Source organism: Pseudophryne corroboree, chromosome 7, assembly GCF_028390025.1.
Source record: "Pseudophryne corroboree isolate aPseCor3 chromosome 7, aPseCor3.hap2, whole genome shotgun sequence".
Lineage (NCBI taxonomy): Eukaryota > Metazoa > Chordata > Amphibia > Anura > Myobatrachidae > Pseudophryne > Pseudophryne corroboree.
The window spans coordinates 406,425,393-406,447,070 of record NC_086450.1 but is presented as its reverse complement, the minus strand read 5'-3'; the positions used below and the strand labels follow the sequence as shown (position 1 = coordinate 406,447,070).

The 21,678-nt window shown below is 45.8% G+C and overlaps 1 protein-coding gene across 2 annotated transcripts in view; it reads left to right on the top strand.

Moving 5' to 3' along the window:
* Positions 1 to 17,055, top strand: part of CRAMP1 (cramped chromatin regulator homolog 1) — a 167,607-nt gene extending 150,552 nt beyond the window's left edge. For both annotated transcript variants that reach the window (XM_063934661.1, XM_063934660.1), the window contains exons 18-21: positions 8,121 to 8,349; positions 13,642 to 13,797; positions 13,895 to 14,040; positions 14,137 to 17,055. In XM_063934661.1, coding sequence (XP_063790731.1) covers positions 8,121 to 8,349; positions 13,642 to 13,797; positions 13,895 to 14,040; positions 14,137 to 14,304 — 699 coding nt within the window. In that variant the 3' untranslated portion in view covers positions 14,305 to 17,055. The remainder of the gene's footprint in view (positions 1 to 8,120; positions 8,350 to 13,641; positions 13,798 to 13,894; positions 14,041 to 14,136) is intronic.
* The last annotated feature ends 4,623 nt before the right edge of the window (positions 17,056 to 21,678 follow it).

Below are 21,678 nucleotides of genomic sequence, written 5' to 3'. Positions count from 1 at the left end.
TCTGGATTGGCCAAGAAGAGCTTGGTACCTGGAACTTCAAGAGATGCTTGCAGAGGACCCTTGGCCTCTGCCACTCAGACAAGACCTGCTGCAGCAGGGACCCTGTCTGTTCCAAGACTTACCGTGGCTGCGTTTGACGGCATTGCGGTTGAACACCGGATCCTAAAGGAAAAGGGTATTCCGGAGGAAGTCATCCCTACCCTGATCAAAGCCAGGAAGGATGTCACCGTAAGACATTATCACCGCATTTGGCGGAAATATGTTGCTTGGTGTGAGGCCATGAAGGCCCCGACGGAGGAAATTCAACTGGGTCGATTCCTGCACTTCCTGCAAGCAGGGATGACGTTGGGCCTCAAATTGGGGTCCATCAAGGTCCAGATTTCGGCTCTGTCGATTTTCTTCCAGAAAGAACTGGCTTCATTGCCTGAAGTTCAGACTTTTGTCAAAGGAGTTCTGCATATTCAGCCTCCTTTTGTGCCCCCAGTGGCACCTTGGGATCTCAATGTGGTTTTGGAATTCCTGAAATCACATTGGTTCGAACCACTTAAGACTGTGGATTTAAAATATCTCACGTGGAAAGTGGTCATGCTGTTGGCCCTGGCTTCGGCCAGGCGGGTTTCAGAATTGTCGGCTTTGTCTTGTAAAAGCCCTTATCTGATTTTCCATATGGATAGGGCAGAATTGAGGACTCGTCCTCAGTTTCTTCCGAAGGTGGTCTCAGCTTTTCACTTGAACCAACCTATTGTGGTGCCTGCGGCTACTAGGGACTTGGAGGATTCCAAGTTGCTGGACGTAGTCAGGGCCCTGAAAATTTATGTTTCCAGGACGGCTGGAGTCAGAAAAACTGACTCGCTGTTTATCCTGTATGCACCCAACAAGCTGGGTGCTCCTGCTTCTAAGCAGTCTATTGCGCGCTGGATTTGTAGCACTATTCAGCTGGCGCATTCTGCGGTGGGATTACCGCAGCCTAAATCAATAAAAGCCCATTCCACAAGGAAGGTGGGCTCATCTTGGGCGGCTGCCCGAGGGGTCTCGCCTTTACAACTTTGCCGAGCAGCTACTTGGTCAGGGGCAAACACATTTGCAAAATTCTACAAATTTGATACCCTGGCTGAGGAGGACCTTGAGTTCTCTCATTCGGTGCTGCAGAGTCATCCGCACTCTCCCGCTCGTTTGGGAGCTTTGGTATAATCCCCATGGTCCTTTCGGAGTCCCCAGCATCCACTAGGACGTCAGAGAAAATAAGAATTTACTCACCGGTAATTCTATTTCTCGTAGTCCGTAGTGGATGTTGGTGCCCATCCCAAGTGCGTATTGTCTGCAATACTTGTACATAGTTATTGTTACAAAAATCGGGTTGTTATTGCGAGCCATCTATTCAGAGGCTCCATTGTTATCATACTGTTAACCGGGGTTCCTATCACGTGTTATATGGTGTGGCTGGTATGAGTCTTACCCGGGATTCAAAATCCTTCCTTATTGTGTCAGCTCTTCCGGGCACAGTTCCTAACTGAGGCTTGGAGGAGGGTCATAGGGGGAGGAGCCAGTGCACACCAGATAGTCCTAAATCTTTCTTTAGAGTGCCCAGTCTCCTGCAGAGCCCATCTATTCCCCATGGTCCTTACGGAGTCCCCAGTATCCACTACGGACTACGAGAAATAGAATTACCGGTGAGTAAATTTTTCTCTTACGTCCTAGAGGATGTTGGGGACTCAGTAAGGACCATGGGAATAGACGGGCTCCGCAGGAGACATGGGCACTAAAATGAACTTTAGATATGGGTGTGTATTGGCTCCTCCCTCTATGCCCCTCCTCCAGACCTCAGTTTGATACTGTGCCCAGAGGAGACTGGGTGCATTACAGGGAGCTCTCCTGAGTTTCCCTGAAAGAAAGTATTTTGTTAGGTTTTTTATTTTCAGGGAGCCTGCTGGCAACAGGCTCCCTGCATCGTGGGACTGAGGGGAGAGAAGCAGACCTAGTTAAATGCTAGGCTCTGCTTCTTAGGCTACTGGACACCATTAGGTCCAGAGGGAGTCTGAACGCAGGTCTCTCCTTGCAGTTCGTCCCGGAACCGCGCCGCCGTCCTCCTCGCAGAGCCGGAAGATAGAAGCCGGGTGAGTATATGAAGAAAGAAGACTTCCTAGGCGGCAGAAGACTTCGGATCTTCACTGAGGTAATGCGCAGCGGTAACGCTGGGCGCAGGGGGGGCACCCTGGGCAGCAATTAAACCTCTTCTCTGGCATATTGGCTTTGCTCTGTATATATGAGAGCCCCAGCCAGTTTTTCAAAACAATCGAGCGGGACCGAAGCCCGCCGCTGAGGGGGCGGGGCTTGATCCTCAGCACTCACCAGCTCTATTTTCTCCACAGCACACGCTGAGAAGCTGGCTCCCCCGGACTCTCCCCTGCTGAACACGATGACAGAGGGTTTGACGGGGGGGGGGGGGGGGGGGGGGGAACATAATTTGGCGCAGTGTTTTTTATATATATGTATATATATATATATTTGTAAAAAGCGCTATCTGGGTAATTTGTTTGCCTGGGGGTCATTGGCGCTGGGTGTGTGCTGGCATGCTTTCTCTCTGTCTCTCCAAAGGCCCTTGTGGGGGAGCTGTCTCCAGATAGAGAATTCCCTGAGTGTGTGGTATGTCGGTACGCGTGTGTCGGCTTGTCTGAAGCGGAAGGCTCTTCTAGGGAGGAGGTGGAGCAAATGAGTGTGGTGTCTCCGTCGGCAACGCCGACACCTGACTGGTTGGATATGTGGAATGTTTTAAATGCAAATGTGAATTTATTGCACAAAAGGTTGGACAAAGCTGAGTCCAGGGAAGGTACAGGGAGTTTAGCCCTGCCTTTCACTATGTCACAGGGACCTCCTGGGTCTCAAAAGCGGATACCGACACGGATTCTGATTTCAGTGTCGACTACGATGATGCAAAGTTGCAGCCAAAATTGGCTAAAAGTATTCATTATATGATTATTGCTATAAAAGAGATGTTGAATATCACGGATGAACCCTCTGTCCCTGACACGAGGGTCCACATGTTTAAAGAAAAGAAACCTGAGGTAACCTTTCCTCCATCTCATGAGCTGAACGAATTATTTGAAAAGGCTTGGGAATCTCCAGATAAAATAACTGCAGATTTCCAAAAGGATTCTTATGGCGTATCCTTTCCCGACTAAGGACAGGATACAGTGGGAATCCTCCCCAAGGGTAGACAAAGCGTTGACACGCTTATCCAAAAAGGTAGCGCTGCCATCTCAATATACGGCAACCCTCAAGGATCCTGCTGATCGCAGGCAGGAGACTACCTTGAAGTCTATTTACACACATACTGGTACCTTACTCAGACCGGCGATAGCGTCGGCTTGGGTTTGTAGCGCTGTAGCGGCGTGGACAGATACCTTATTTGCTGATATAGATTCGCTGGATAAGGAAACCATTTTATAGACCCTGGGTCATATTAAAGATGTTGTCCTATATATGAGAGATGCTCAGAGAGACATTGGCCTACTGGGTTCCAGGGCCAATGCTATTGCGATTTCGGCTAGGCGAGCCCTATGGACCCGACAATGGACGGGTGATGCCGACTCGAAGAGGCATATGGAGGTTTTCCCTTACAAGGGTGAGGAATTATTTGGGGGAGGTCTCGCGTACCTTTCCTTCGCATAAACCCAAGAGAGTGCGGGGATCTTCCTTTCTTGCCAGAAGTAAGGGCAAGGGGAAAAAGCTGCCAGCCACAGCTAGTTTCCAGGAGCAGATGTCCTCCCCGGCCTCTACCAAATCCACCGCATGACGCTGGGGCTCCGCTGAGGAAGTCCGCCCCAGTGGGGGCACGTCTTCGACTTTTCAGCCACATCTGGGTTCAATCACAGGTGGATCCCTGGGTAATAGAAATTGTTTCCCAGAGTTACAAGCTGGAATTCGAAGACGTGCCTCCTCGCCGGTTTTTCAAATCGGCCCTACCGGCTTCTCCCCAGAGAGGGAGATAGTGTTAAAAGGTATTCAAAAATGTTGTCTTCAACACGTGGTGGTCAAAGTCCCCTTGCTGCAGCAGGGGATGGGTTATTACTCAACCCTGTTTGTAGTCCCGAAACCGGACGGTTCGGTCAGGCCCATTTTGAATTTAAAATCCTTAAACCTATACTTAAAAAGGTTCAAGTTCAAGATGGAGTCGCTCAGAGCGGTCATCGCCAGCCTGGAAGGGGGGGATTATATGGTGTCCCTGGACATAAAGGATGCATACCTTCATGTCCCCATATATCCGCCTCATCAGGCGTTCCTGAGGTTTGCTGTACAGGATTGTCATTACCAATTTCAGACGTTGCCGTTTGGGCTTTCCATGGCCCTGAGGATTTTCACCACGGTAATGGCGGAAATGATGGTGCTCCTGCACAAGCAGGGTGTCACAATTATCCCGTACTTGGACGATCTCCTAATAAAAGCGAGATCGAGAGAACAGTTGCTGAACAGCGTATCACTCTCCCTGAGAGTGTTGCAACAGCACGAAGTCACAGTTGAGTCCAACGACTCGTTTGCCCTTCTTAGGCATGATTCTGGATACAGACCAGAAAAGGGTTTATCTTCGATGGAAAAGGCCCAAGAACTCATGTCTTTGGTCAGGGAACTATTGAAACCAACGAGGGTGTCGCTGCATCACTGCACTCAAGTTCTGGGAAAGATGGTGGCGACTTACGAGGCCATTCCATTCGGCAGGTTCCATGCGAGAACTTTTCAGTGGGACCTTCTGGACAAGTGGTCCGGGTCACATCTACAGATTCATCAGATTCACCATGTCCCCCAGGGCCAGGGTATCTCTCCTGTGGTGGCTGCAGAGTGCTCACCTTCTGGAGGGTCGCAGGTTCGGCATTCAGGACTGGGTTCTGGTAACCACGGACGCGAGCCTCCGAGGTTGGGGTGCAGTCACACAGGGAAGAAACTTCCAGGGTCTCTGGTCAAGCCAGGAGGCTTGTCTTTCACGTCAACGTACTGGAGTTGAGGGCCATATACAACGCCCTTCGACAAGCGGAAAATTTGCTTCGCGACCTACCGGTTTTGATCCAGTCAGACAACATCACCGCAGTGGCCCATGTAAACTGACAAGGCGGAACAAAGAGCAGAGTGGCTATGGCGGAAGCCACCAGGATTCTTCGCTGGGCGGAAAATCATGTAAGCGCCCTGACAGCAGTCTTCATTCCGGGTGTGGACAACTGGGAAGCAGATTTCCTCAGCAGACACGATCTACATCCAGGAGAGTGGGGACTTCATCAGGAAGTCTTCGCAGAGATTGCAAGTTGGTGGGGACTGCCTCAGATAGACATGATGGCGTCACGCCTCAACAGGAAACTACCGAAGTATTGCGCCAGGTCGAGGGACACTCAGGTAGTGGCGGTGGATGCCCTAGTGACACCATGGGTCTTTCAGTCGGTCTATGTGTTCCCTCCTCTTCTGCTCATCTCAAAGATATTCAGAATAATAAGACGAAGAGGAGTACAGGCAATTCTCATTGTTCCAGATTGGCCGCGAAGGGCCTGGTATCCGGATCTGCAGGAAATGCTCACAGAAGATACGTGGCCTCTTCCTCTCAGAGAGGACACCTGTTACAGCAGGGGCCCTGTCTGTTCCAAGACTTACGGCGGCTACGTTTGACGGCATGGCGGTTGAACGCCGGATCTTAGCTGAAAAGGGCATTCCGGATGAGGTCATTCCTACTCTGATAAAGGCTAGGAAAGATGTGACAGCGAAACATTATCACCGTATATGGAAAAAGTACGTATCTTGGTGTGAGTCCAGGAATGCTCCTCCGGAAGAATTCCATTTGGGCCGTTTCCTTCACTTCCTACAAACGGGAGTGAATTTGGGCCTAAAATTAGGCTCCATTAAGGTTCAGATTTCGGCCCTATCCATTTTCTTTCAGAAGGAATTGGCTTCTCTCCCAGAAGTCCAGACTTTTGTGAAGGGAGTGCTGCATATCCAGCCTCCTTTTGTACCTCCAGTGGCACCCTGGGACCTTAACGTGGTGTTGCGGTTACTTAAGTCTCACTGGTTTGAGCCACTTAAAACAGTGGAATTAAAATATCTCACTTGGAAAGTGGTCATGTTGTTGGCCTTGGCATCGGCAAGGCGAGTGTCCGAGTTGGCGGCTTTATCTCACTAAAGCCCCTATCTGATTTTCCATGTGGATAGAGCAGAGTTGCGGACTCATCTTCAATTTTTGCCTAAGGTGGTTTCTTCGTTTCATATGAACCAACCTATTGTGGTACCTGTGGCTACACGGGACTTGGAGGATTCCGAGTCCTTTGATGTGGTCAGGGCATTGAAAATGTATGTGGCGAGAACGGCCCGGGTTAGGAAAACAGAGGCACTGTTTGTTCTGTATGCAGCGGACAAGGTTGGCGCTCCTGAAAGTCAAGGGTGTTCAAAGGGAATACTCTTACTTGTCCTGATTGTGCCTGCCCTGGGCTGCCTCCTCCCACCTCACTGTCCCAGGGTCAGCTCCTGCTCTTCAGGAAAGAGCAAAGAAGCAACATTCATATATGGTCGAGTATTCCAGCATCGGATATTTAACCACCATGATAACCCCTTTAGAACGATGTCCTTGAAAGAAACCGCTATATGAGGATATCGACCGTCCCTCACGTGAGTGTTAGGTACGCCCCTCTCTCACAATAGCAGATACCATTTAGATCCTGGTCTTCAACCACCAATTGATAAAGAGCACGTCACATCTTGAAAAGATACCTTTATGGGCATGTCAACACCTGTCTTTTTGTAAGTCAGGTGTTTTTATATGAGAACACTGTCTCAATTTGTTGGTTTAAAAAGATCACCAATTCTCTGACGATTCACGTTGCCTAGTGAAGCCTACTAGACTATCGGCAAAAACCGCTATTGCCTCATTTTGTTTCACGCAACAATACTACACATAGTATACTTCTGTTTCATTTTCCTATTTTTTTAACACGGTTGAGCTCTCTATCAACAATTGAACATTGAACACCCTTGACTTTCCGTCCGGAGACGGCACAGCTAAGTATTTTTTTGAGCACTCTCATATTCACCATCACCGCTTGAGCGATAGCGCCATCTAGTCCACACCACCACAACTCTTTCTGTTCCACTTTTGGACTACCTGGGATAAGTCCACCGTTGGACCAAGAATGCAGCAATCTGTTTACTAGAAGCGCCATTAAGGATTTCACCCTCCCTTTTTCAAGGTTGGCGCTCCTGCTTCAAAGCAGACTATTGCTCACTGGATCTGTAACACAATTCAGCAGGCTCATTCTACGGCTGGATTGCCGTTACCAAATTCTGTAAAGGCCCATTCCACTTTGAAGGTGGGCTCTTCTTGGGCGGCTGCCCAAGGTGTCTCGGCTTTACAGCTGTGCCGAGCTGCTACTTGGTCGAGTTCAAACACCTTTGCGTAGTTCTACAAGTTTGATACCCTGGCTGATGAGGACCTCATGTTTGCTCAATCGGTGCTGCAGAGTCATCCGCACTCTCCCGCCCAGTCTGGAGCTTTGGTATAATCCCCATGGTCCTTACGGAGTCCCCAGCATCCTCTAGGACGTAAGAGAAAATAAGATTTTAAACCTACCGGTAAATCTTTTTCTCCTAGTCCGTAGAGGATGCTGGGCGCCCGTCCCAGTGCGGACTACATCTGCAAGACTTGTATATAGTTTTTGCTTATTTAAGGGCTATGTTACAGTTTTGATCAGTCTCGGACTGATGCTGTTTGGTTTCATGCTGTTAACTGGTTCGTATATTCCATGTTATACGGTGTGGATGGTGTGGGCTATTCTGAATCTTGCCCTTAGATTATCAAAAATTCTTTCCTCATACTGTCCGTCTGCTCTCGGCACAGTTTCTCTAACTGAGGTCTGGAGGAGGGGCATAGAGGGAAAAGCCAGTGCACACCCATATCTAAAGTTCGTTTTAGTGCCCATGTCTCCTGCGGAACCAGTCTATCCCCATGGTCCTTTACGGAGTCCCCAGCATCCTCTACGGACTAGGAGAAAAAGATTTACCGGTAGGTTTAAAATCTTATTATTTAGCCCATGAACTTATGATATGATTTCAAATAGGAAGCATTGTGTATAAAACTTCACTAAACTTTCTTTCAGCCATCATCCATCCTGTCCATGCCTCACATTACCCAGAATCCTCTTCAGAATGGTCCACCAGATCTTTCCAGCTGCACCGCGAGCAGCTCCTGCCTGTCTCCCCCCAATGTCTCTTCTCTGCTAGACATCTCCTTGCCAGGCCCCCCTGATGATGTCCTCTCACATGGGGAGACCGCAACACACATCAGCGATTCCATCATTGAAATAGCCATAAGCTCTGGACAGTTTGGTAAGTTCACCTGCTTATTGAGAGTAGGGGAAAGTACAGTATGATGAGAATAAATAAGGCTTCCTTATTAAAGCAGTTGTAATCTGTATTAGATTCCAAGGAGGAAATGTGCTGGATAGAAAGAAAGGACTCCTATTTCCTCCAACCCTACCCTATTCCACTGCTTCTCCTCTGTTCCACCTGTGTTCTTCTGCCATTGTTTACAAGGAGTTTTTTTTTTTTTAAATGAATTCATTCCACTTTTTGGTACTATTTCATGCACAGCTTTTTTCACCCTATCAATTGCTCCCATTGCAGGAAACCCTGATCTCAACCTCTTGTCAGGTTTGACCATGATTCAGTGAACTTTTGGCTACTTAGGGTATTGTGGACCTAATTTTAGTGTGGCAGGTAATCACTTCAGATACCAGTTCCTCAGATAAGGGATGTTCTAGTTAACTCACCACTCTCGGGGAACGTGGTGTTCATCTTCTGATTCTCGTCTTTAAACTTGTAGAGATCTATCTAACCTCAGGCATGTGGTAGTCCGTGCCACAGAAGTGAACTTAAATTACTAAAAGGATACCCTAGCATATTGCAAGCCATGAGAGTGGTACCACATTCCCTACGTTTTTTGGGACCTTGTGAAGATCTTGGGGACCACAGAATCTAACCTGTTGATGCACTGGCTAAATCACAAATTCTGTCCGGTCCCTTCTTTTGACAGGGCCTGACAGAATTTAGTTAATGTCATGGCTCCTGAATCCATAATTTTCAGTAGAAGGACCTTGCCAACTGTTCTGAGTATGATGGTGCAGGAGTATGGGGGACTACTACTTCCTATGTCTTAGGGTTTGACATTCTGCCTGGCTTGATGCGAGGGAAGGAGACTTCCTCCCTAAGGGAGTTATTTAATAAAACTCGGAGAGATTTAAAATTGTAAGAGATGAAGTACCAGCCAATACGCTTCTGCCTTACATTTAACAGACTGTATTGAAAAATCACAGCAGCTGATTGGTTGGTACTTTATCTCTCACAGTTTTATCTCTCCCCAAGCTTTGATAAATATCCCTTCAAGTGTCTTGTTGCTTTTCTTCCTTCCAAGAAAATAGGTTAGTTCTGGGTCGCACTTTCTTATCACCAGTTGATTTTGCTTCCGCATGTAAAAGTGTTTTTATAATATGCAGCCAATGTTTGGGTGCTATTTTGTTGTCGTTTGTCTGCGTGGGACCTGGAACTTGACCTAAAGTTCCTGCACCACACACAGTCTTTGAGCCCCTTTATTCTGTTCTGTTATGTTTCCTCGCCTGCAAGATTCCGCTTTTTCCTAACTGTTGTTTTAAGCAGTTTGGCTTTCTGAGCCACCGCCATCTCTTCTCATGCCTAGCCTTGCATGAAAATAAGATCACTATGCATATGCTTATTTTGTTCCAACCCAAGGCCGTAGCTATAGTAGATGCAGGGGGTGCTGCTGCTGCGGGGTACGGGCCACCTCCAGGGTCAGGCTTTACCACCTGCACCTAGTTACTCTGCTTCTTCTCTGCTTCTAAGTCCTCACTGATGTCCCAACACGGCCATGCCTTCTCCCAGCATCATTGATTGATTTACGGAGAGACAGAGCCTGCTGGGTTGGAGGAGGTGGTGATGAGGTATGTATGTGTAACAAACAGTCACACACACATATTGACTGTATGTGAAAAATACCAGGTAGGCGCTCTATGCAAATGATGCAACCAAGAAATAATTAAAAACACTGTTTATTACACACACAAAAAATAAAAACAATATAAACAGTTTTATATAGACCAAAACATATACTAATAGATGTTAACCTAAGGTATAAGATATCTCTGGTATATATAATATACACAATAAAATGAACAAAGGTATCACTGATAAAATCAGTTAAAAAGGAAAACGCTGATCTTTCTACATAGGAGACTCTCAAAAGATTTTGTCAGTCCCTAGTACTAAATTAGCAGCCCACAGTGTGAGTAAGGATAAATCCTCCAACTGATATGGTTCATACAAGTATGTGTACTAAACCAGAATGAACTTTATATGGTAATTGTCCATCCGCTTAGTTCCGTTGTAACAACAAAGTGAGTTTACATATGTATTAATTTGATGGTAGTTAGTACTCACTGCACCAGTATTGGTAGTCCTTGCGACATAAAGTTGATAATGCAGACCCGCTCCGGAGGCTGTGAGTGGCGCGGTCTGCTATGAGCTGTTCCCCGTCGTGCGTTGCAATGTGGATGCGCAAAGCTGCTGTCTCGTACTCCCAGCACGGGTAAGGTTTGTAACAGCAGCACAGTGTCTGGACTTAGCCGGAATGGGGAGGAACAGATGGTGCAGTCTCTCCACGATGTTAATTTCAAATTTACCGGCAATTGGTGGACCATCAACTATTGGAGGTAATATCTTCTTCTGTGGGCACTACAGGTATCAGCGATCCCTCTCTCTGTGCCCTCAACGTGTTTCTCTGCACACCGGGCGGCTTTTTCAAGAGGCAGAGTATATACTCTGCCTCTTCACCCGTGCAAAGGGTGATACGGAGCGGGTCTGCATGATCAACTTTGTGTCGCAAGGACTACCAATACTGGTGCAGTGAGTACTAACTACCATCAAATTAATAATTATGTAAACTCACTTTGTTACAACGTAACTAAGCGGATGGACAATTACCATGTAAAGTTCATTCTGGTTCAGGATACATACTTGTAGGAACCAAATCAGCTGGAGGATTTATCCTTACTCACACTGTGGGCTGCTAATTTAGTACTAGGGACTGACGAAGTCTTTTGAGAGTCTCCTATGTAGAAAGATCGGCGTTTTCCTTTTTAACTGATTTTATCAGTGATACCTTTGTTCATTTTATTGTGTATATTATATATACCAGAGATATCTTATACCTTAGGTTAACATCTATTAGAATATATTTTGGTCTATATAACTGTTTAGATTGTTTTTATTTTTTTGTGTGTGTGTAATAAACAGTGTTTTTAATTATTTCTTGGTTGCATCATTTGGATAGAGCGCCCACCTGGTATTTTTCACATTTGTCTCTCTGTTTGAGGAGGCTGGCTACCCCCTCTCCAGGTGGCTGCTAATCCTAAGGTGTATACCATCACAGATCTGCCCGGCCCCCATAGGTCTAGCTATGCCGCTGTTCCAACCTAAGGTTATCTGTGATTTTCTCTTCAACCAATAGCCATTGGAGCCGCCGTTGTGTTCTCACAATTACAAGGAAGCAGGCTTGTGCTCTTTAGATTGTGGGTAAAATGTATCAGACCTTCTAAAGAGGATAAGCAGAGCAGTTGCCCATAGCAATTAGCCTCTATCTATTATTTATCAAGTGCATTCTAAAGTGATAGTTAGAATCAGATTGCCTGCCATGGGTAACCTTTGTTCCTGTCCTCTTTTAAAAGGTTTGATACATCTCCTACTGTGTGGTGTGTCCGGACCTGGTTGTACAGGGCTCTGGCGTTCTGTCATTTGGATTCTATGTTTAGCATTTACAGTGGCGGGGGTAATGGTTCCTTTTGGGCTGAAGGTACACTTGACCAGGGTGGTCAGTCCTTCCTGGGAGGCACATCGTTGGGTTGAACCTGGTTTCAGTCTTCATGCCCATCCTCCCAATATATTTTTGGATTTTACAAGGTGAATGTTCACTTTTGAGGGGAAACTTCTCAAACCTTCTAAAGAGCACAGAGTCTCGCTGTCATCTAGTACATTCTATACAATGGTAGCTAAAATCTCATTGCTTGCTGTAGGCAGCACGTTTTCTTGTCTTTAGAAGGTTTGATAGGAAGAAAGATGCTCCAGGCGGCTGCTCATTCTTAGCCACACCTGCTGCTCCCATTGTGGGTGGCGTTAGGGCATCTCGCAGCCTGGTTCCCTCGACTACTTAAGGGGAAAAGGGGTATATTTTTATTTAACATTATATGTCTATAAGGGGGACACGGACCAAAATACCCATCTCAGGGCCTTTTGTAAACTAAATATAAAGAAAGTTTTAGGGAGGAGAAGAAAGAAGTGGTTTTATTTTTCAGTGCCCCCAGCCACCTCTGGTGAACATAATCACATGTAGCCTGGTAAAAGGGATTTAACTGGAAGTCCAAATATCCTCTTTGATCAGTGTAAAGGTATTGTAGCGGTATCTGGACTCTGGCTCAACACCACTTAGGTCAACACCCATTGGTCGACAATGAATAGGTCGACACTAGGAATAGGTCGACACAAACATTAGGTCGACATGCGTTTTTCACATTTTTTTTCTTTTTTTAATACTTTTTCATACGTTATGATTTACGGTTCCCGGTCACTTTACGAAGAAAACGACACAAAACCCCCCCATGAAAAACGACTGTCGACCTTTTTTTCATGTCGACTTAATGGCCGTATCGACCTATTTCTAGTGTCGACCTAGCCATTGTCGACCAATAGGTGTCGACCCATGAGTCCCATACTTGTTGTAGCTGGGTAACATAAAGGCACAATATAGTATATATCAGTCATAGAGATAAGTCACAGCAGCGACATAAACACAAACAGTCTGTTCCATAGAAATAATTGAGTCTAACTTTTATATTTTATGGACCTCCAAGGGGCAAGTGTGAAGGGAGTGATAATGGGAATTTGCACCATGTGCCTTTGTGCAATGGGAGGGGGACGGAGCTATGATGCTACAAATCACATCATGGAGGCTCCACCCAGTTCTCAAGAAGAGTTTGGATTTGAAGGGTCTGGGAGGCCTTCCAAACTTTTACTTGAAAGGAAAGGGCAGGGCTCGGACTGCACACCCTAGTTTTAAACATAAAAGATGCTACCATGCTGAGACTTGAGGCACCATGCAGGAAAAAGAGAAACGCAGGTGCACACCCTAAGCCAGGCATTCCCAACCGCGGTCCTCAAGGCACACCAACAGTGCAGGTTTTAGTGATATCCAGGCTTCAGCACAGATGGTTAAATCTAAATAACTGAGGTACTAATTAAGTCTCCTGTGTTCAAGCCTGGATATCACTAAAACCAGGACTGTTAGTGTGCCTTGAGGACCGTGGTTGGGAAACACTGCTCTAAGCACTACGAATACTGATAGTCAGAATATTGTTGATAAACTCTTACAATTACCATGAAGTATAAATTAAGTACTTAGCATGTTTGGGCAAAATTTTAGTCTCCCAGATGTACCCGGGAGAGTATTTAAATATGTTTCAAGTTCACCTCTCTCTCTCTCTCTCTCTATTTTGAGTTTCAACACATATATATAGATACCTCTGACTTGTGTGTCTTTATTTTTTCTTTTTACAGGAGAGACAGTACCCCTGTCACCAGCCAAACTTAATGACAACTCCAAGAGTCTTCCTTCTCCTACTAGTCCCCAGCAGAGCTGGATCGCCTCTCCCAGCCATGACCCCCAGTGGTATCCTAACGACTCTACGGACTCCTCACTCAGTAGCTTACTCTGTGAGTGCAGCCAGATACTCAGTTTGTGAGTTTAGTCTTTTGTAGTTATTAGGAGGATTTCTCTAATACACTGTCGTCCTGATCTTGTTCTCTCCAGCAAGCTTCATTTCTCCCGACAAGAATAAGAAGACCTTGCCGGCAGCCACAGGAAATGCCAGCGGTACCTCTCTGCTGGGCCCTAGCCTGCTGGATGGCAGCTCCAGAGATTCCTTTGTGTCCCGTTCCCTGTCGGATGTTGTTGAGGTTTGTACATGCAATCTCTAACTATGTTATCAGTACTGACCTTCAGCTTTGTGTTGTGCACTGGTGGCCCTCTGATGCTGATCCTCTGTTTTGCAGGTGGTAGACTCACATTTGGCTTGCCTGATGAACGAGAATAGTATTGATTACATATCTCGCTTCAACGACTTGGCCCAAGAACTTTCTGCCACGGACACCACAAAAAGGGAAACTCCATTTGATGCTGGAGCCCCTGGCAGCGGACAGCCCATACGAGATCTGTCTTAGTGTGCTCCTAAACTCGCCTCTGTCGGTCTACATGCTACAGCTGTATCGCACAGAAACGCCGGACGCTTTTTGTCCCACTAGCAGATGCTGCACTTTATGCGAAGTCTATAGGAACTTGTATGTTCACATATTAGAAACCAGTGGTATTGGATGTGAACGGTCCTGTCCAGGTCATTGGATAAAGCTACTTAGTGTTGCTTTTTATAAGGCAAATTTACAACTCATGGGATGTTGTCATACTGTGTGACAACTGTCTTTTGTCATCTGTGATGGCAGTTCCAGATGTACAGCAAGTGACTATATGTATAGAAAGTTCTCAGAACCATTGATTACCATAGTCCGTGTGTAGAATGGTAACCCGACTTCTGCAGTGATGCCACAGCCGCTGTGTACATAAGATCCTGGTTTATGCTGGAGCATCGCATCTCTGCCTGCTGAAGAACACAGGTCTTATACTTATAAAACGGATAACTCTACATAATGCATTACTCCGCAGAAGAAAATAAGCCATAATGATTTTGACTTTATCCATTGTTAGATGGGCTTTGTGCAAAATATGCAAATTCTTTCTGTATTGTGCGTTTTGGATTTCTTGTTTATTTCTAATGGAAGAAAAACAGTCAAACCTAACAAATGCAAGTTACATTACCGCCTCCTCCTCGCAGATGGAAATGCATGTCTAGCTCACACTGTTCAGTATACTAACTCTGTTAAAGAAAAAGAAAAGCAGTTTTGTTATCAGGAAACCCTATGGTAATTTTTCACAAGGGATTTGTGTGTTGCTGCAAAAAGATTGTGTGGGGGGTGTCAGGTTCAAAATGGCTGCCAACCAGTCCTCTGCAAACACTGAGGCTCAGCTTCTATTTCAGTGACTCAAAGTCAGAGGGTTATGACGATGTTGCTAAATAAAGATAAGAGAACTTGTTCATGCCTCTGCACTGTTTTGTAATGCAGTGACTTATAAGAAACCATGGTCATCCTTGTTGCAAGGCTTACTCCAGCTATTTTACCTGAAGAGAGGAGTATAGTACTGTATGGTTACATATTACTCCCCTTATAGCTTCCGATTTCTTTTATTGTATGCAAAGTGTCCTCTAGTTCTCAAGTGTCTAGTTTCCAGGCTTCTAAATAGAACATTGGACCACCTTTAGTAAAATGAGTGTTACTAGGATCTGTGTTTATCATGTCTGGGCCTTCGCACCTGCACTTCCCGGCCTTGAGCCCATCCACCAGCTTGAGTGCTCTGATTCACACTTTATTCACAAAGAATCACAGGACACAGCTTCTCTTAGTATTTGTTGTTGGGAATTCTGCTATTTTTTCTTTTCTTCATAATGCATTTGCCTGAAGCTTGTAGAAAGGGCTGCATATGTCACCCGTGCCATTCACTGAACACAAAAAGGAAAAAAAAGCAAAGTTTATTTTCAGTTTCATTTATATATATCTTTTTTATTTATTTTTATTTTTTATTTTGTTCTTTTGTATTCTTGAATCGCAATCCTGTTCGATTCTGTTTCTATTGAAACGCTACCTGCACACAATTATTTTTCATGGTAAAGTGTGTAAAAATACATTTGCTTTAAAGCTCATCCGGAAATATAAACACTGCTTCATGTGTTGGTACAATAAGTCAATATATATTTTGCTGGGTTGGAGATTTACCAAAGCGTGGATAAAGTTTCAACCAATCAGCTCCTAAATGTCATTTTTTAAACAAAGCCTGTAAATGACAGAAGCTGTTTGGTTGGTACTTAATCTCCAATGCTTGATACATCTCCCCCATGGTCACCACACTGTAGAAGTTTGGTAGGTCATACTGTCAAAATTCACACATTTTTATGTTCACAAAGGCCATATAGGCAGTAGCTAGAGGCCTACCTAGAAAGTCCCCAGCTACCCAAACGCCATGGCACAGACATAGCTAAGATTGGTTGAATAAGTTTTATACCCTTGCAACAGAGATGACTTGGTTTTACTGCTTATTGTACATTAGAATAGATCATTGGAAAGTGTATATGTTGCTTAAACACCTATGAGGCAGCCATTTTGTGGGCTGAAGTACTATGCATGGAAAATGCAAATAGATCTAAATAGAGCGTGAAACACTTCATGCCTCATTCATGACACAAACTCCTAGTGAATATTAGGAATATATAGAGAAAAGGGCAATCTATCAGGATGGTAACAAGTTTAAACAGGCTTTATACAAAATGGCTGCTTCCACTGTCTTATGTAACGGTATAACTTCAAGATGACATATTGCTTGGTATTCAGGGAGATTTCTGAAACTTGTATTGTTTTCTATTTAATAGAATCCTCTCTGGATGAAGGAAGAATTGCTGAAAGTTAAATAAAATCAAGAAAAAAATAAATTCAGATTTGCATTTGAATGTTCCAATATCTTTGTAATATAAATAACCTATATAAAAAGATCTGTATAGTATATGTATAAAAGTATCACAACCGTCTTCAACCTCTGGATGACAAGAACGGGTTTAATTATGTTTGTTTTGTACCATATTGTATATTTAAGTTATTTACTCTTTAAAGCCTTTTGCAATGCCAGGGACTGTCTTTCTTTTGGGGAGGGCTATTTAATAAAAGTGGTTGCAATTTAACTCGGCTGGTAGTTCACGCACAAAAAGGGTTAAAACATCCATTTTTAGGGCCGGGAGAAATTTTAGTATGACTTTGTAAAACCTGTTACTGTTTTCTTAACGTGCATAAATACATTCAAATACTTAGACTAAACCGTGTCTTTGTTATTGATTCTCTTGTTAATTGGTAGTTACAATTGCTTACGATGTGTACAATAAGTTTTCGGATGCACAAAAAGTATTTTATTTACAAAGTGAACAATTCATTTCAAAGTATTCCCCGGAGGAGTTTATGCAAAGTTGTATACGCTGCAGCTCGAACCACTTGGTGAAGCAGCCGGACCAGTCCAAATCACGTATGTCTTCTACATGCTGGATGAAGGTCTTCACTGCGGCTTCTGGTGACTCAAAACTAATCCCAACATGCATCTTGTGCTTAATTTGTGGTAACACAAAGTTGCAGGGGGTCAGGTCTGTACTGTACAGTAGATGACCAAGTTCCTGGATGCGTTAATCGTCCTGAAAATCAACCACTTTCCCGAACTTGTGGGCAGGTATATTGTCATGATGGAGAAGGGCACCACGAACGCATGTTCTTGGACTGCGCCTGGACATGGCATCCAGCACTTATAGCAGGCGTTGGTTGGCGTACAAGTCCTCAGTGACTGTTCTCCTACACAAGTGCTACAGTAACTAACTGACCAGCCTTGGCCACAAAATCAGCCCCATCTGCTTGAACATGCGCTTGTTTCGGAATTTCTGTGGCAATGCACCTTCAACTGGGGTCCACTGGGCCAGCTGCTGTTTGGTATCAGGGTTGAAACAGTAGACCCAAGATTCATCGTGACTGATGACCTGGCCAGGGTGCAGAAACTTTGCTAAGGTCACACTTCATATAGTTACCCTGTTGTTCAACTCAACTATGGCCCGCATGGCAGCATGTTGACCTCGATGGTGAATACAGCTCGGCCACAGCGCTCATCGTCCAGGGACCGTCTCCCATGCCTAAATTCTGCATACCACTCAAACACAGTGGTTCAGGACTGTGCCCATCAGAAGCTCTGTTGTAGTCGTAGATGATCATGGCTCTCCTCCCGATAAACACTCTGGAATTTCGGGCGGTGTTCAATGCGTTGACACTAGCCCTACCTCTGGTACAGAACAGGCCTGTTCAAGTACAGTCAGACAACGCCACCACGGTGACAGCACTAGAAGCCGCATGGCAATGATGGAAGTGTCAAAGATTCTTCATTGGGCGGAACGCCATCTGCCAGCAGTGTTCATTCCGGGAGTCCTCAACTGGGAAGCGGACTTCCTCATTCGTCAGGACGTTCACACCGGAGAGTGGAGTCTTCATCCAGAAGTCTTTCAACTCGTGGTGGACAAGTGGGGCATACCAGATGTAGACCTGATGGTGTCTCGACACAATCACAAGGTTACGGTCTTCGGAGCAAGGAAAAGGGATCCTCAAGCAGCGTTCGTGGACGCACTGGCAATTCCATGGAACTTTTGGCTGCCGTACATGTTCCCTCCGGTGTCACTTCTGCCCAGGGTGATAAGGAAGTTCAAGCAAGAAGGAGGAAAACTACTTCTAATTGCTCCAACGTGGCCCAGACGGCATTGGTTCCCAGACCTGCAGGTTCTCTCGACAGAGTGACCTCTTCTGCAGCACCCGGACCTCCTTGTTCAGGGCCCTTGTGCTATATCAGGATTTGGCCCAGCTGGCTTTGACGGCGTGGCTCTTAAAGCTTCCGTCTGAGTGCCAAGGGTTTTTCTGAGGCGGTCGTTCAAACTATGTTGAAGGCCCGTAAGCCAGCTTCTGCTCGGATTTACCATAGGGTCTGAAATTCTTACTTCGCCAGGGGGGGGGGGGGGGGGGGGACTAATAATTAAGACCTATACAAGTTCAGTACTGCCAAACTTTTGGCCTTCCTGCAACAGGGCCTGGACTTAGGTCTTCGTCAGGCCTCCCTCAAGGTGCATATTTCTGCCTTGTCGATTTGATTTCAGAGAAAAATTACGACTCTGCCTGATGTTCATACATTCACTCAGGGTGTGTTACGGATTCAACCTCCCTATGTCCCGCCTGTGGCTCCTTGGGATTTGTCGGTTGTTCTGGATGCCTTACAAGAGTCTCCGTTTGAACCCCTTGGCTTACTCTGAAGGTCTCGTTTCTGCTGGCTATTGTCTCTGCTAGACGTGTTTGAGACTTGGGTGCCTTTTCCTAGCGGTCACCTTTTCTGATTCTTCACCATGACCGGGCAGTTCTTAGAACTCGTCCTGGTTATCTACCTAAGGTGGTGTCATCGTTACACCTTAACCAATCCTCTGGATTCCCGCCGCATGTGTAATTATCAGCAAATAAATTTAATGTTCAAAATATACTTCTGTACATAATTATACGCAGGAGCGAGCGATCCCTTCCTAACTAACACCAAAATGTTACCTTCAAAATACCCAAAAGCTGGATACTAAACACCACCGTCCAACCTTTATCTGACCCTTCCTATCATGTAAAGAGGAATCTCTCTGTTCAGGAACAGTTTAAACTAAACATACTCGCTGTCATTGTCTAGAAGAATATTACCTACAAAATGCACTATATGAGTTTAATATGCTACGATCGAGTCGCACGCTACTAGCTCACAAACTCTGCCATATTTACACATCCCATGCGCACGAGACGCTGGAGCGTCCCTTACGCAACTTGCGTGTATGTGCACGCACAGGGGACTAGGTGAACGAGCAGCGCGCGCATGCACGTGGGGTTAATACAAGGCATACGCATCTTGATATTTTTCCGACTTTGACAGTCCACCCTTTGGCAGTCAACAATAACTGCCACTATCTAAATAGTCAAGCAGAAAAAATAAGACTTTACTTACCGATAATTCTATTTCTCGTAGTCCGTAGTGGATGCTGGGGACTCCGTAAGGACCATGGGGGATTAGCGGCTCCGCAGGAGACTGGGCACATCTAAAGAAAGCTTTAGGACTATCTGGTGTGCACTGGCTCCTCCCCCTATGACCCTCCTCCAAGCCTCAGTTAGGATACTGTGCCCGGACGAGCGTACACAATAAGGAAGGATCTTGAATCCCGGGTAAGACTCATACCAGCCACACCAATCACACCGTATAACTTGTGATCTGAACCCAGTTAACAGCATGATAACAGAGGAGCCTCTAGAAAAGATGGCTCACTACAGCAATAACCCGATTTTTTTGGTAACAATAACTATGTACCAGTATTGCAGACAATCCGCACTTGGGATGGGCGCCCAGCATCCACTACGGACTACGAGAAATAGAATTATCGGTAAGTAAATTCTTATTTTATCTAACGTCCTAAGTGGATGCTGGGGACTCCGTAAGGACCATGGGGATTATACCAAAGCTCCCAAACGGGCGGGAGAGTGCGGATGACTCTGCAGCACCAATTGAGAGAAACTCCAGGTCCTCCTCAGCCAGGGTATCAATTTTGTAGAATTTTACAAACGTATTTGCTCCTGACCAAGTAGCTGCTCGGCAAAGTTGTAAAGCCGAGACCCCTCGGGCAACCGCCCAAGATGAGCCCACCTTCCTTGTGGAGTGGGCATTTACAGATTTTTTGGCTGTGGCAGGCCTGCCACAGAATGTGCAAGCTGAATTGTACTACAAATCCAACGAGCAATAGTCTGCTTAGAAGCAGGAGCACCCAGCTTGTTGGATGCATACAGGATAAACAGCGAGTCCGTTTTCCTGACTCCAGCCGTCCTGGAAACATATATTTTCAGGGCCCTAACAACATCTAGCAACTTGGAGTCCTCCAAGTCCCTAGTAGCCGCAGGCACCACAATATGTTGGTTCAGGTGAAACGCTGAAACCACCTTAGGGAGAAACTGAGGACGAGTCCTCAATCCCCCCTGTCCGAATGGACAATCAGATAAGGGCTTTTACAGGATAAAGCCGCCAATTCTGACACGCGCCTGGCCCCGGCCAGGGCCAACAGCATGACCACTTTCCATGTGAAATATTTTAACTCCACAGATTTAAGTGGTTCAACCCAATGTGACTTTTGGAACCCAAAACTTACATTGAGATCCCAAAGTGCCACTGGAGGCACAAAAGGAGGCTGTATATGCAGTACCCCTTTTACAAACGTCTGAACTTCAGGGACTGAAGCTAGTTCTTTTTGGAAGAAAATTGACAGGGCCGAAATTTGAACCTTAATGGACCCCAATTTCAGGCCCATAGACACTCCTGTTTGCAGGAAATGTAGAAATCGACCCAGTTGAATTTCCTCCGTCGGGCCTTACTGGCCTCGCACCACGCAACATATTTTCGCCAAATGCGGTGATAATGTTTTGCGGTTACATCCTTCCTGGCTTTGATCAGGATAGGGATGACTTCATCCGGAATGCCTATTTTCCTTCAGGATCCGGCGTTCAACCGCCATGCCGTCAAACGCAGCCGCGGTAAGTCTTGGAACAGACAGGGTCCATGCTGGAGCAGGTCCCTTCTTAGAGGTAGAGGCCCCGGATCCTCCGTGAGCATCTCTTGAAGTTCCGGTTACCAATTCCTTCTTGGCCAATCCGGAGCCACGAATATAGTGCTTACTCCTCTCCATCTTATCAATCTCAGTACCTTGGGTATGAGAGGCAGAGGAGGGAATACATACACTGACTGGTACACCCACGGTGTCACCAGAGCGTCTACAGCTATTGCCTGAGAGTCCCTTGACCTGGCGCAATACCTGTCGAGTTTTTCCCAACGGTTTATAATCATGTGGAAGACTTCTG